General features: G+C 42.2%; 1 protein-coding gene across 1 annotated transcript in view; it reads right to left on the reverse strand.

The window, feature by feature from the left end:
- Positions 1-4,851: 4,851 nt before the first annotated feature.
- LOC108787250 (ectonucleoside triphosphate diphosphohydrolase 8-like) overlaps positions 4,852-16,919 on the reverse strand; it is a 56,623-nt gene continuing 44,555 nt past the window's right edge. The window contains exons 7-10 of the mRNA XM_018556747.1: positions 15,374-15,631; positions 11,696-11,806; positions 9,814-9,951; positions 4,852-5,328 (exon numbers count right to left, since the gene is read on the reverse strand). Of these exons, the coding sequence (XP_018412249.1) occupies positions 5,113-5,328; positions 9,814-9,951; positions 11,696-11,806; positions 15,374-15,631 (723 nt within the window). The 3' untranslated portion in view covers positions 4,852-5,112. The remainder of the gene's footprint in view (positions 5,329-9,813; positions 9,952-11,695; positions 11,807-15,373; positions 15,632-16,919) is intronic.

Here is a 16,919-nt window from a genome sequence, read left to right on the forward strand (position 1 = left end):
GCACCCCAGTGCACCTCCCAAGCAGTTGTACATTGCTGCTCAGCACACAGTACTGCAATACCATGTGTTGTGGTAGAAAAAGTAGTGTGGGAACACACGGCCGCCGGGAGGTGCATTGGTGTACCATTCAAATAAATGGCAACACACCAGCGGACGGTACTGCACACTAGGTGAGCTGTGCGATAGTGAGTGCTAAAAGCACATACCGTGCACGTAAAAGAGAACTATGGCCCAACCTTTTTTTGGCCATAGTTTTCCTTAGGGTCACAGGAGGACATTTACTACAGTCCTCCTGTGACCCAAAAAAACAAATGTTTGCCTGCTATATGCTGACAGCGCAGAGCCGTGCCGCAGCTGGGACAGATCTCCACAATATTGTCAGGATCCACCCTGCTGCCTGATTGACAGCTGGCTTTGCCTCTCTAGAGCCAGAGCCAGCTGTGCCCCAGTGACGTGCGGTACCTTCGCTTCTTGGTGAGGCATTCCCCAGCACGCCGAAGCCCCACCCATATCTAGCAGAAGCTCCATCCCGATGACGCCCCGGCTAGTGTGAAGGAAGGGAGGAGACGGGGAGGAGCCTCCCTGTCCCTCATTTGCTCGTCACTGCTGAGGCATCGAGATCGATGGCCTCAGTGGGTTTTTTTTCTCTTTTTTTTGATTGGACAGCTTGGACCAATGGCGCTTTGCCTTTGGTCCAAACCATCCACAGAGCTCACGCCTCTAACAAAGAGTAGGGGCTGTGACAGCTCATGCCTCACTATGTTAGGCTGCACAAGCAGTGGGGAAGCCCGCTGCTGTGTAACCTAACTACCTGTCAAAAGCCGGATGCAGCACTGCCTTTAATTAACAGGCAGCGCTCTGTCCATGACAGGTTACACAGCGGGGGCGCTTTCCTTGCTGTGTTACCTGTTACAAGCCACTCTGAATAGAGAAAAAGAAGCTGACAGCTTTTTCCTCCATAATACTAGGTGAGGCTCTGCCTCACCTGCCTTCCCTGAACGCACGTCCCTGCTGTGCCCTACCCAGTCCATTCTCCCAGACGGCACTGTGGGAACAGAGTGGTGGGGGGGCAACCCCTGTGGGGGAAAGTGACTGACAGTCTCCGTTCTCTGCAGAGAGAAGATCGGGAACTGATTGGCAATATGTGATCGCTCAGTTCCCAATAGAGCTGACATGCGACAGCTTCATTGTCACACGTCGACTATAATTATGGGGATGAGTGTTTTTTTTACTCACCCCATAATTCTCCTTCAACACAACGCTAGGGTGTAAACAAGCACTACATTTTCATTTTTGTCCTGCAGTTTAGCTTTAAGACATGCCAGCTTATTAGTTTATGGGATCAATAATATAGATTTGTCTTTTATTTCTCCCATTTTAAGACTGTATTTTGTGTTATGTTAGATTTATGAACAACTTAACTTTTAGTTGCATTTAATGTGTCTATTTTATTTGTTTGTTTCTGCTTTTTTACGTTTTTCCTTATTCTGTACTTCCAAACATTATAATGAGCCTAAGGCCCAATAGCTGTAAAATGTTAATGGCAAATCTAGCTGTTATCATTAAAAATGGATGTTATAAAGCATGTCTGTAAAGGTGTTCATTTTTCAGGTCATGGTATAACGAGTAGTAGTTAGTTAACCAGACCGTAATGCTGAAGACTTTTCACCACTCATTCTAATTCAACCTGATGGTAATGCTAAAGACTTTTCACCACTCATTGTCAGGATCCAGAGCACCCCCAGGTGGTGCTGGAGCCAGGTCCTGCAGTTCCTGTGCTCGCCTGTGGGTGTCTCCAGCAGCCAGGAACTGTCAGGAACCTGCAGCTCCAGTACTCACCTGCGGGTGTGCCCCAGCTGTGACTGATCATCCCATCACATGGTGCTTCCTGGGAGGGTATTTAGGCCCTACCTGCAGTCAGGAAGCTGGCTCAGTATTGCGTCGCCTGCACTTGGCTGATTCCCATAAACCTGAACCCTGCTTCCTGAACCCTGCTTCCTATCTGCAGACCTGTCACCGACCCGGCTTGTTACCCGACCACTCTCTTGGATCCTGTTCCTGTACCGTGCTGCTGCCCTCCTGTTAACGACCCGGCTTGTACCTGACCACTCTTCTTTTATCCTGAGGCCTGCCATATATCTGCAGGCCTGTTACCCCTCCTTGTTGCTTCCCCCTGGCTGTAGGTGTGTGTTTGTCCCAACGGTGGGTTTATTACTTCACTGCTAAACCTGTGGGGGGTTGAGGGGGTTTGTAGTTTTGTTGTTGTGTAGCAAATAAACTGTGTGCATAGAACCCTATCCTGTGTGGGCATATTAATTTGGTCATCCTGCGTGGGTACCTGCATGTGGTGTGAGGACGCCTGTGCATGGTACCCTGACACTCATCCACATTGAACCAGACCGTAATGCTGAAGACTTTTCACCACTCATCCACATTCAACCAGACCGTAATCCTGAAGACTTTTCACCACCCATTCAAATTCAACCAGGCCGTAATGCTGAAGACTTTTCACCACTCATCCACATTCAACCAGATTATAATGCTGAAGACTATACCACTCATCCACATTCAACCAGACCGTAATGCTGAAGACTATACCACTGATCCACATTCAACCAGACCGCAATGCTGAAGACTATACCACTCATCCACATTCAACCAGACCGTAATGCTGAAGACTTTTCACCACTCTTTCACATTCAACCAGACCATAATGCTGAAGACTATACCACTCATCCACACCGTAATGCTGAAGACTTTTCACCACTCATCCACATTCAACCAGACCATAATGCTGAAGACTATACCACTCATTTACATTCAACCAGACCGTAATGCTGAACACTTTTCACCATTCATCCAAGTGGCTTTCTCAGTTAACAAAAGTGTCACCAACATGTCTCATCAAGGAGAACCCCTCACCTTAATCTAATCACCGGAGGGTCCAGGTGTTTTTGAAAATCCTTTATTTCCCTGAATTATAAATGACATCAGTTGTTATATGAATTAGTTGCTGGTATGTAACCAGTTGATTAGTCGGAGCTTATCTGAAAGGGACAGAACGTGCAGAAAACTGTGCTGGAAGGTTAAACTACCTGATACCCCTTCACCCCGATACCCTTTTCTCTCCCCTGTATCCACACAATACCTCTACTAACAACAAAACAGGTTTACACACACACATAAGACTTCATTCACAAAGCTAACAAACCAGGATAAAGATTTTTATTTTCAAAGAAGTGACAGTTCTTCTTAACAGTCCTTTATAATGTGAAAATGACAGTCACTTGACTAAAATAAAGATACTTATCCTTGTGTTAAACCTTTGTGAATTGAGCCTATTGAGTGCTCAGTTTATTTAGCTCGGAACCAAGAAAGTACATTATGCAGCATGCTTTCTGCCAGTGCTGCTGATACTTGTTCTTGGTCAGATCATTACACTGTGCTTTCCCAATAATAGATTCATGTTTACAGATTGAAATGCATTTCAAGGTTATTTGGGGTTTTTACTGATACAGAACTCCCCAAATTTTCACAACTTGTGCACCACATTTAGATGAAGCCAGTGGGGAAGAACCACACTCAATATTAAAAAAAAAATCGCACAAAAAATGTCTAATGGTAAATCTCCAGTTTACATTTTCAACAAAAGAGATCAGAGTTCAAACCACAACAAATGTTCACTGTCGTGACCCCAGCACGGCTGTGACAGGCCAAGCTTGGCTTTTTAGCTTTGCTACTTTTGTCACCAAACTAAAATTTCTGACATAAATGAACTTTCATTCCTTCCCCCTTTAAGAGGGGATTCTGGAAATGTTCCTTCACTTTGTCCTGTAATGCCCATACAAAAAACGAGACTGTGGTTGTCACCAGGATAGGACAGAAACAGCAATAAAAATGCTATCAGAAGCTCTAACCTTTCCACGCTCAACTTAGGGCCTATTCACACCAAATGCGTTAGCATCAGTATTTCAATGGATGTCAACAGATGCCAACGAGAGGTAACCTGAAAAATGTATGGGTGTGAATGGGACTAGTTGTCTTTTTCATTCGGCACAACGTAACGTGACAAAAACAGAGGTAAATCACAACGGAACTAAAGTAAAAGAAAAAATACATAGATGTTTTCTACTTAGGACATGCTAATTAAAATAAAGATTGGCAAAAATTTAAAAATAAAAAACACAGAACGGAATGGAAGTCAATGGAGGTTGGAATTGCAAGTCAAAGGACCTCTGTTGACTTACGTTTTAAGTCCGATTTTGGTGTGAACTTGCCCTAAAAATGTGTTCATATTGGAGAAATTTCCCTTCACTTCTGGCACTGACAGGAAGTGAGAGTAAATCTCACCAGCAAGAACACAGACAGCAAAAAACAAAATAAAACAGAGGCTCTGACCTTTCCCATTTCTATTAAAAACAAAATAAAACGTTCTGAAAGTTTGGCTTTAAAGCAGACCTTCCATGGAAAAGATTTTTGGCAGCCCCCTTACTCTCCACACAAATGGCTTTAAAAAGCCATTGACCAAGAAATCCTTCCCTATATGAAATTCAAAAAATACCTCAGCCCTGACTTCTAGTAGGCAGAGGTAACATCATCATGCCTTCCAAAAGTGTCAGAAGCCAGGGCCAAGGAAGGATGGGGGGGGTAGGGAGTTAGGGGACTGGGAAAAAGTTGGACCTTCCATTTTCAGAAGTTTAGAAGGTCTGCTTTGAATTGTGTGTATATAAGGTTTGTGAGGCAGAAGGAGTGCCTAATGAGAGGTTGCCTTGGATCACTGGTGTATACAATTGGATAAGTGTTTAAATTGATGATTGTTGCAAGACTCACTGAATTTTCAAACCGCTCAGTGATACTTAGTCCCCAAAGCTTAGTCCAGAATAATATTTTATTGTGAGCTTTAGATCACAGTCCGTCCCCATGAAATTTCTCCAGTGAGTTTTATAGAATTTTATAGTAAAAAAAAATCTTAATAGAACAGGTCAAAATTCACAGAAAACAAAAATAAGTTACTACGTGGGGCAATTAGAGTAGCCACATGCCATATAAATTAATAATGTTCATTTTTATTGTCGTGCTTGTTCCGTGCTCCATCATTGCTGCGCTCTGGCCTCATGCCAATCCCCCTTGGCCTGAGCAAGCATTCCGGAAGTAACAATGCAGCGGAGCAGCCACCAGTCCTGCTGCCACACTCAGCACGATGAAGAAAATGGCGGCCACCCAGAGGTTGTAGCTGTGAGCCTTCAGAAGACTGGGGCCTTCCGATGGGATCCTATTTGTCATGTTCAGCATGTACCCCAGAGTCCATCCGACGTCAGCATTGCCGGCCTTAGAACAATCATAAAATCGAGATGTGTTATATAATCTGGGGTGGGTGTGTCATGGGAAATACATACTAGAACAGAACATTTATTGTAAAGGAACCTGCACACAAGTACAAAAAATTGTGGCTTAAAATGCACATTCATACCAGCCAACTAGGGTTGCCACCTGTCCAGGATTCACCCGGACAGTTCGGGTTTTGAATGCTGTGTTCGGGTTTCATGGCATCAGAAACCCGGACACAAGATGTCAGGCAGACAGGGACAACCAAAATTAAGATAGGGGCTACTGGCCCCCCACTGAAAACAGTCTCAACTGTGATATTTACATATGAATGGGCGGCGCTATGTACATATGAAGGTTTCGCTAGAAGAAAAGGTGGCAACCCTACAGCCAACTGTGCATGTTTATTCCATATGCAGACAACCCCAGTGCTGGGAACATTAGTGATCAGCCCCAAAATCCTCAGGATGTCGACAGATGTCAGAAGCAGCTGATAATATAAACATGACACCCTGCTCTAACTATTATTGCCTGGAATGAAAAGTAGTCCTTCTCTTAAGCTGAAATCACACTGACGTGTTCTGTTACCGAACTCATGTTAAATCACGTTACATAGTATTTGGGGTTGAATAAAGACATACGTCCATCAAGTCCAAGCCATATAGGTCCACGCATCATCTCATTCTTGGGGATACTCGTATGCCTGGATATTACGGTCCCTCAAGACCGTTTCTTGAACAAATCTACACTCTTGGCTGAAATCACTGCCGATGGCAGTGGGTTCCAGACCTTAACCGCTCTTACTGTAAAGAACCCCGTTCGCCCATTGTGCTGGAATTTTTTCTCCACCAACTTTAGGTGGTGGCCGCAGTCTTTGTAAAGGAGTTAATCTCAAACAGTAATGTTATGCAATGTTAACCTGCATTGCATTACAGCAGACACTTTCTTACAAATGAGCTGCCACAACTGACAAAAACGGTCACATAACCCTTTTTCAACAACACAGCACACCACAAGAAATGCGTTGTGCACTGCACTCTACTGAATGTTACATAGTTACATAGTTACATAGTATTTGAGGTTGAATAAAGACATTAGTCCATCAAGTCCAACCTATTAGGATCTCATTCTAGGAGTACCTGTACCCCTGTATATTACGGTCCCTTAAGAAATCGTCCAAAAGGCACCGGAATACACCATCATTTATTCCTGTCCCATTGCACTGCCAGACTAGAATCCCATGGTAATATAATGGAGGGTGCTGAATGACACGCGGATGGCGCCGCTGTGCTTCTTGCCTGATGAAGGGACCATGCTAGGTTCCAAAACATTCCTTTGTACTTGTGATGCCATGTGTATCTGACATCCAGAAAAGGACGGATCGATGCCTTGGACCTAGGTGTGCCAGTGTCTACTTCTTCTACATTTGGACTACATCATAATGCACAATATGTGCAAAGCATTGTGAATTGTACTCTTCTGAATGGCATGGAAACACAACATCATTTTCAGTTCTCAGCGCTGTGAAAGTTTGACTGAGAATTCCTCCGTCATGCAATATGGTAACATAATTTTTTTTAAATCATTTTCTTTGAGAGGGATAGAGCTGTCTTTTGGTGATATTTAATACCTACTTTTTTGCAAATGAAGAAACATGCCGGTATTGAAGGGGTTAAAACACAGGGCTTGATAATGGTACAGAAGATGCATTAAATGTAAAGGCCATGCACAGAGGGAGATGGAGGTGAAGGGGTTAAAGTGACATTAAACCCTCAGACTGTTTAACATAAACCAATACTGTCATGTGTGCCTTACTGTAATCCATGGTTGTTTCCCTTCTCTTTGCTGCTCTTCCTTTTAAATCTGTATCTGTTCTCATATTGGGCAGAACTTCTGTTTTGAAGCAGACTGCCTTGTCTCTGGAATGGATACATGGTGTCTGTGTGCAGGTTCACAACCTGAGCCAGCACTACAGGAAGAGGCAGTCAGCTGCAAAGGGAAGTTCTCCCCCAGCATGAGAAGACATGAGGATTTAAAAGGAAGAGCAGCAAAGAGAAGGGAAACAACCATGGATTACAGTAAGGCGCACATTACAGTATTGGTTTATGTTAAAAAATCTGAGGGTTTAATGTCACTTTAATGTACAGGTCACATACAGTAAGAGGATAGCGATGAAGGGGTTAATGTACAGATGGGCAATATAAGAGAGGGGAAGGGGTTAACTTACATCAGAGCAGAGACAGAACGGAGATAGCATAAGCAGGAGAGGAGGGGGTGAAAGTGTTAAAATGTTTTAAAACCTTTCTTTGCTGCAGCTTGTTTTCACTAGGACGTAATGAATGTATACCTCAATCAATTCATTAGTTCTTGTACTCTCCTCTGCCTCTTAAGGTGGCCATACACTTTACAACCATCGCAAGACCTTAGTCATGCGATGGTTGTAAAGTAATTAAAAAACGTACGATCTGCCCATCTTGGACAGGCAGATCGTACTTGCGATCATCGCAATGCTGAACGGGCAGTGTGCGCATGCGCACAGCGGCCCGTTCGGCATTTGTCTCCCGAGCATCATTCAGATCATACAATTTTCGGCTGGTTTTCTAGCGTGCTCCTTAGACAAAAGACGTGCGACCGTACAGTAGAAACGGTCGCACGTCTTCATTCACACTGCACGATTCTCGTACGATTGCGGGATTTCCCGTGATTCTCGTACGAGAATCGTGCAGTGTATGGGCACCTTTATGAGTGCAAACATTGCCATGTGAGCGCTGTGATAACCAATCACAGCAATCAAAAGGCAAACAGCTGGTCCAATTGGCTCTGTGCCTAAAGCCTACATAAATCCAACAGCGGAGAGCAGCAGATTCTGCAGCTGTGTGCACAAAAGTGGCCCCAGGAGGACATACAGGTACATCCTCCCGCAACAACGGGGCTGTGGACCAGCTGTACAGCCTTATATATACAGTGGATGGTCTGCAGGTGGTTAAACACAAGGTCACCTTTTGCAACTGAAAGAAAATAAGTGAAATCTTCAGCTGTGGAAAGCATTCTTTATTGTAAGAGCTGTGAAAATATGAGTTGGTCTTTTTCAAGTGCTAGTTCTAGCAAATATTGTAGATTTAAAAAAAAAACCAAATGTCTGCTTGGATTAAAAAATAATATAAAGGGTTACCTTTATTTCTGAAAATACATAGTGGAATGTCAAGAAAGAGGTGATTAAGAGGGGATATGATCACCTTGTATACATCATTTAATGATCCATAGAGTACAGTGAGTGGAAAGGTGCGCAATAGGCTCAAAGTTACTCTTTGCTACAGGAGGAAAAAGTTTAGACCTCTGCATATGCAAAGGTGTTCAACACACACAAGGGCACTCTTTGCGGCTGCAGTTTAGACCTCTGCATATAGAAAGGGTTCTTTACTGTTATAGCTGTGAAATTGTGGAATAGTCTTTCACAGTAATTGGATCAAGTATACTCATAGACTGCTTTACAAAAAGGGCTGAATGTGTTTCTAAATGCACAAAATATAAACAGCTACTAACATTTATATAGGAAAAGATCGTAGGTTGTTATTCTGGAGAGATACCTGATTTGCTTTAGCGATCAGGAAATAAAGTTTCCCCTGCTCGAAAAAATTGGACCAGACCTTTTTGGGTGGAATATGAAGGAGATGTGTAGTCAATCTAAATATGTAACTGTATGGAACTATATGGAACTGTAAAGGACGGAGGGGGATCGCACACAAGCAAGGGGTATGAGAGGGATTTGGTTAGAATTGTTGGTCTAAGGACATGGATGATTTAAAGGATAATGTAGAAAGAAGAGATTTGGCACCAGGATACTCACATAGACACATATGGATTTAAATAATAATATTACCCTCCCTTAGGTGAGGATGTGGGAAGTGGTTAAAGTATGTAAGAGGAGAGAGGAGAGGAAGTAATGGGATATAGATGATAAGGTTATAGACATTTTAAGGAATTAAGAAGTGTAAGAGGTAGGTTGGCAAAGGTGTGAATGGAATAAAGGAATAATTAGAAGAATAAAGATTTATGTATAAATAGAGATGTGAAATGATTATATGATTATATTTATTGTAATAATGAAGTTTTATATTTCTTCTATAAATATGTGAAATACATGTTTTTTTTTATGTGGAATAATAATAAAAATATATTAATATAAAAAGAAACAAATATGTAACTGGGTTGATCCTGGGATATAACCTTTGCCACTAGGGATCAAGAGAAACTTTTTCCCTGATAAAGTAAACCCAAGACCAATGACACTAATGTCATAAACACATAGAAATACGATTCTGCATATATTTCATTTAAATGAATAGTGTACAGTATCTATATATAGATGCCCTAAGTTGACCTTGTTCTGTCATAAATACTATAGGATGGAGCAACAGGTAATAACAGCTTATCACACTGCAGATAGGATTCATCATATATCTGTAGGTACAGGTATACAGCACACACCTGCTTTGAGAAATGTATGTTGTTCCACGTCCGGCTGTCAAACTTGTACCCGTCCACCAGCAGGGTCAGTATGTACATTGCTGAGCTGCAGTAGTCCAACAGTCGCTTCCTGTTCTCGTCAGGGAAATTAGCACTGAGCTGGAGACAACAGTAGGGTCACATAATTAGGACATACGGGGTTAACGGGCCAATTCGCCTAATTTATAACTGGGTTTATATGAAAGTCCAATTAAAGGGTCAGTCCACCCATCCTCACACCCCCAATAATAACTGTAGATCCAATGAGGGGAATTTATCCAAACTGGAGCAGACAAAATCTGGAGCAGTTGCCCTTGACAACCAATCAGCTTCTCTATTCAGTTTGTTCAGTTAAGTTTTGAAAATGAAAGATAGAGGCTGATTGGTTGCCGTACACACCTGCTCCAGATTTTGTCTGCTACAGCTTTGATGAATTCACCTCAATATATCCACAGGAAAAAAATAGATGCATTACCCTTAGAGCGATCATCTTATTGCCTAACGAATTTCTCGGGCACTAAGTGTAGCATGTTTATATGCCAGTCCGAGTTGTTTGGATTTTTTGCGGAGTATTTTATTTATTATTTTATTAAAGTGTCTTAACTATTTTAGGAGCCTACTGTACTCTGGTATCTGTTTGCTGTATTAAATATAAATCAATAAATATTTTTCTCATTGACTTATACAGTATAATTGACCTCTGGCCAGGTCAGGATTATCATTAGCCACAGTAGAAATGTGCAGCAGAGACAAAGAGGTACCCTGTTTCCCCAAAAATAAGACCTTGTACTATTTTTGGGAATTGCTAAAATATAAGACCTACCCCGAAAATAAGACCTAGTTGTGACCATTCCCAGGGCCGGTGGTGGCATAAGGGGGAACTTTAAGAGCCGCGGGAGAGAATCAGCAGTGCCAACAAAGCCAGGGCTGGAGGAAGCGAGGAGGCAGCGGAGGGAGCAGAGCCGCATAAGCTGATGCCTCCTCTATAGCGCCGGCTCCTGTCACAGGCGGAGTGATACCAAATGCACTCCACCTGTGAGGAATCGATAGTGAAAGTGCGCTTCGCTCATTCTGGCCAGCGATTGGTTAGCAAATTGCTCTTAGAAAGGTATGGCACCCGATTGCCCTGATCACCATATTTTTGTACATGAATACATGTAGAGTGTTGTACATTTAAAAAAAAAAGACCTAACCCGAAAATAAGACCTAGGGTGTTATTTTGAGCCAAAAAAAATATAAGACAGTGTCTTATTTTCGGGGAAACACGGCATCTGTTCCATCAATAGTTTGTCATTGTTTTCCCCCAACCATGTATACAAATACAGCTGCTTTATATAAACGTATTCGTACACAGAGCCGGATTTACTCCCTGCTGCCCCAAGGCCAGGTTCCTCAGTTCGTCCCCCTACCTCCCATCCCCCACCCCCCATGGAGAATGGCAGATCTGCAGACTGCCTACAAGTGATCTCGGCGTCATCTCCGAGATCACTTGTACAAAATAAGAGGCTGTACATTTAGCTCTGCTTACCCAAAGCAGGGCTAAACGTAGAAGACAGCTACCCACCCGGTGCCCAAAACTGCATGTCCCGGGCGTCAGGAACTAGAAATTCCACACCCCTGCTGCCTCTCTATTCCCTGCTGCCCCCCTTGGTTGGCCTTGTGGGAAATCCGGCCCTGTTCATACATTGTCATAATATTCTAGGCCAGGTTCAGAGTAGTAAAACTATTATGTTTTTTGTAAAACAGGTGATCGTAGCACAGGGACGTTTATTGGATGCCAATAGTCATAGGTCTATAGGCTCCAGTGATGGAACTCCAGTCCTACCTCTCAACTTATGTGCCATCCAATCAGATTTTACAGTACCTTATCCCAGTCGCGGGTGCAGAAATTCCAGACAGAACTGTTGGTGATATCTAAGGTCTGTCCATCAGTCAAATTCAAGAACTTAAAGGTGTAATAGAAGGCAGAAAAAGCCTAAAGAAATATAATAGGGTGTGGTCAAGACTTTGTTTCATAGTGTACTGTAATGCTTTCCTAAAAGTAATAAAAAAATTATATTCTTTCCCGTATTGTAAGTTTCCTTTTATGTTCCAATGTGCAGCGGAAAAGTTCAACTCAAAACAGATTGATTGACAAAAGACATTCATGACTTCTAGCAGTACAATGCTTCTCTGTGCTATATGAAAGACTCAACTTACAGGGAAAAAAAGTGTTTTTTTTTTAAGGTAGTTCACAGAACTGCACTCCACTGTGGTGAATGTTCTTTAATGCTTCTGCATTTTTCTACTGCTGGTGAAAGTGTTCTGGCCCAACTTTGAGCTTGTCTTGATGGACAAATGCAGCTTTCAGTTACAGTCCACGAGATCAGAGATCAGAAAGTGACACAATTGTACCACTGTGCACTTCTTAAGTGCATACGTATAAATGCGCCATTACACAAGCCAGCCAGGTGACCGGCTCATTGATTGGCCTGTACAGGGCAAAACTTCTACATTTCATATTACTGATGGCAAGGCTAGTTTTTTTAAATAAACTTTTGTACCAGTGATCCTCTGAAACCTTAAGCAAAGGTGCCAAGGTGCTCCCCCCATCCCCGAATCTGAATCTTGACTGGCTCTGGCTGTGGACACAGCAAGGCAAGAAACAGAGGAAGGAGTTGGTTATCCAAAAAGTTTGTATTAAGTGTTAAACTCTTTTTTATAGTTTTTTCCTTTTATTACAATTTGCTACTGACATTATGTGTAGATCAAAAAACAATATTTTGATTTGCACCTAAGCAATTGCTATTAGCAGGCTCTTTCATGGGAGGGCACCTCCCCTGTCTTTGGGATAGCCTTGCTCCGCACAAGACTAATAGTTTGCAGACTGAATATGGCACTCAAAAGCTTTTTGGTGGCCAAAACCTCTGTGAAAGCTCCACAGACTTCACAGGGGTGGGGAACGTGGGGTCCCCCCTAAAATTCCTACCAGACTCTTCATCCGAGCACAGGCCCGGTAGGGCAGGACATGGAAAGTTCAAAGAGATTTACCCCATGTGTGGCGCTCAGCAAAGGTGGGGTGAGTGGTGGTATTTGGTGTACCCCGTTCGTGACTGGAGCGTGGGGGAATTTTTTGTGTAGAGAGTTTGGAGGAGGGGGGCGAGGGGGTGTGGGTAGGAATCGTTGAGAGCCAGCATTCACTTTCCTTGCGGTGAGTTACAGAATCTCCTCCTTTTCTTGCTCACCCACCTCATCTCACCTTGCTTTATTTGTGTTTACCTCTGCTCTATCTGGTTGGACCAATGGGAGTCTGTCTCCATGTCGATGGGGACAAGGGTCTGTGGGCAAGGGGGCTTATTTGCATCAGAGTACCCCTTTAATTAAGGCTGCCGCCTCCCTTTTTCAATGAGTAAGGGGTACTTGTAGAAGTAGGGAAGATTGGTGGCACACTATGGCCCCTGCTGGCTGTGCATACCAATTAGAGGTGTGGTGGCACACTCTTGGCTCCTATCTTGGCTGCTGCTGGCTCTGCACACCCATAAATTACTTAGACTTGAGAGAACAGCTATAGTTGGTGGTACCATTTGGCCCATGTATTGGCTGCTCCTGGCTCTTATTGTTAACTCTTGTTCTTGTTGTATAAGAACCCAGACCAATGACTGGGTCATTCATGGTTGTGGTTATAGTTAACATACTCTGTCCTCATGTTATGAATCATCAGGAACACTCAGTATAGAGGATTCCTGTTCATTTATAACAGGGGCTGCAGAAAAAGAGATTGAGGATTCTGTGTCCTCAATCTCTTTTTCTATTTTAAAAGGGAAATATCAGGGGTCTGTTTAGCCCCCTAATATTTCCCAGAAGCCCCTAAAAGTAAAGTAAAAAAGAAAAATATTTAATAAATAAAAATTTTTAAAAATTAAAAGTTTATAAAAAATAAATAAAAAATAAAAAAATGTTAAAGTTAGGAAAAACATTTTTTCGGTTTCGGCCCTACATTTTCTTTCATTTCGGTTTTGAAATTTTCATTTCAGCGCACCTCTAATGTTTAGCATTTATTATATATCTGTAGGGATTATATAATGTACACCATTTAGACACATACATTTTTCAGATCTATAACAGAAATTTATATTGATAAATAGATCTATTTTCAGATAATAGCTCAGTGTTTTTACACATACAACATTCTACCCAAAACACACATGACTCTTGTTCATAAGAACCTCCAAAGTGTAAGAACTGGTAGGAACAATGCAACTGAGTGGTTTCTCCTACAGTAGGCACATGGCCAAGACAAGCAGGGTGGTGCATGACCTAGAAGACTATGAAGCTGTGCCAGGATGTGATGTATTCTATAAACATCAGCTGTAATGACGTACCCAGAACCAGGAAGTTCCACAACAAGGACTGTGATCCTTATCTGAGGCTCATTTTCCTTGGACTTTGTTATATTACTTTTCTGAGAAGTTATCAATTATTCCTTCATGTTGAGCGTAATGAAATTTATGAACAAATGCAAGCTCTTGTGTCGTAGTCCTTGTTTCTATATATCTGTCCCTATATTACATTTATGGCTGGACAGTAATGCACTAGTGAAGGAATATGGGTGCAGCTTAGTTTACTAATTTGTATCGAGATGGTTGTCCATCACAAGAGTGAGCTTTGAGCTGTGGCTACTTTACAACACATAGAGACCAAACATACTAAAAATAGATGCCAGCCCCTTACTTTCTTTTTTTTTTGCTACCCCACAATTTTGTTTGCCCGTTGCAGTAAAGAGAAATAGTGACTTGGAGCTTACACAGGGCTGAAGACTTTCTCACCACCTCCATCTTTATTATATGATAGCTTTATGAGTGCTTATGACCATCGTTGAGCTCAGGTGTGAGTAGGAGAGTGGAGATCAGCTTCATACTAACCTTGCCACATAGAGGCTCTGAAAACCTAGAGATCCAGCCCAGGAGTGCTGCTATTCCTTTGTACTGGGAGATTGCAGTCAAGGTGGCACAGGAATCTTTTACTTCTACAGTTTGTACCAGACATGCCCAATTTAGAGGCTAAACTGGGGCAATCCTAGAACATATTGGGTAATTTTATACCTTCCAAATGGTCGAGGACACTTGTAACATTTACCTGTCTATACTAGGCTGTCCTGTTAAAAAACGGTGTTGTTTACAGAACTCATTAGCTTATGCTAGAGTTTATATACAGAACTGAATGTATCAGTGTTGTGAATCCTCCACCCACCCTCTACTTCCTTGCCTGTTCTTTTCAGACAAACCACAGAGAGAGAGTCTGCAAGTAAACAGCTACTACCGTGATTTCTCTTTAGAAAACGCACATTGCTCTGGGAATCATGTGACATTGGTGCATTCTGTATTAAATGTTTTATTGTAAAACAAAGATTTGTTAGAAATGATGAACAATAACAGATATAAAACATCAGTTTAAACCCAGATATAATAAAAATGTAAAAACAAAAGTAATACAAAACCATTACTGATTCCTTTTAAGCAGTACAAAAATGAACCGATGAATAAAAGAAAAAAATATAACTTACATAGAATTCTCCATGTACAGGCGGCTGGTAGATGCCATTAAAAGAACACGATTTAGGTGAACATTCAGAAAAGTTGAAAATGTGTTTTATTGCCATCTGGCACCCGGAAGGATCTCCTGTACCCTCCACTGTAACATTGGCCCCTATGTCATCTGGAGCAGTTAATACACACTGGCTATTGTAGACGGAGGATAGACTGATGTTGGCTGTGTATCCATTTGGGTAGCAAGGATGTTTAACATTCCCACTGCTCTTGTTCTAAAGAAAAAAAAATCATTATTTCAGCTTTACTTTATTTTAGCTGTAAAGGTCGGCACAGTCCTACCTTGTGAACAGCAAACCTATTCTTTACTGATGCAGGGCAAAGCAACAGGTTTGCTTTAATGGCGTCTCCACCATCAGCATATACTCATGTTTTCTTTGCTCCCCCACTGCTCAATTTAACCTCAAGAGTTAAGAAAATACCTGATGCTTCCAGCTATGGAGGAGCATGTCACTCACTTCATGTGACAGCGCTAGTGATTTGCCCAACACTATCACATGGGGGGGGGTGGGGGGGGGAATGAGAAAAGACAGTCCTATACAATCATTTAGTCACTTACACCAGGCTGTCTTTCTTCATTCCCAATGGCTAAAAAGACTGGCAGGGGAGCAAAGAAAAAATGAATATGTGCATCTGGAGGAGGGAGGTGGACATGTTGCTTTGCCTTGTATGAGTATTGCAAAGGTTCTCTTTAATTGAATTTAAAACCACAATCCATCATAATCTCATCCAACAGTGTCTCCTTTTTAAGCTCATGTTTAACTAATTAGATTAGAATCACAAATTCAACTTTTAATCCAAACCTGTCACAAACTCAAACTCAGCATATGATAAAAAAAAATACAAGAGATTACCTTGAGTGAAAATTTACAATCCAAACAAACAGTACATCCATACATATAGCCCACTAAAATTGCAGTACATATTCCAGCTTACCAGTCCTTATCCTGAAAACTAGAAAGAAAACTAATGCAGCCACCACATCTAAGTATGTTCTACAAGTACAGAAAAATGATACCTGTTTATCTTTCCAGAAATTAAGTGTTTTTGTAATTTAACTGTGCACTGAATGGACATATCAGACAATGCTATACGTCTTCTCAGCTGTCCTTTACAGATTACAGAACACCTCCCCCTTTATGCAATAGAGAGGACAGAGAGAGGTGTTTGTAGTCTAAATCAGAAAAGCATCTTAGGGTGACAATGCTTCTTCGCCATAGATACAGTACAGTGGCTTATTAGGGCAGGAAGTGAGTTACTGGCAGGATCACCAGGTAAAATTAAAGGCTACTTTTCCCTTTTACAGCATGCTTCATGTTACATCCATATACAGGGTGTAACATGGAGCATGGTCACATCAAAACCTGCCCTCCAACATGCCTGAATCACAAGGTTCTTTTGCTTGCAGCCAGAGCCGGCGCTACCCTACAAGCAAGTCAAGCGGCTGCTTGAGGGCGCCGGTGGGGGGGTGTGGGGGTGGGGGCGGAAAGATGCGGACTGGGA

Source organism: Nanorana parkeri, unplaced genomic scaffold (assembly GCF_000935625.1).
Source record: "Nanorana parkeri isolate BGI_ZX_2015 unplaced genomic scaffold, ASM93562v1 scaffold251, whole genome shotgun sequence".
Taxonomy (NCBI): Eukaryota; Metazoa; Chordata; class Amphibia; order Anura; family Dicroglossidae; genus Nanorana; species Nanorana parkeri.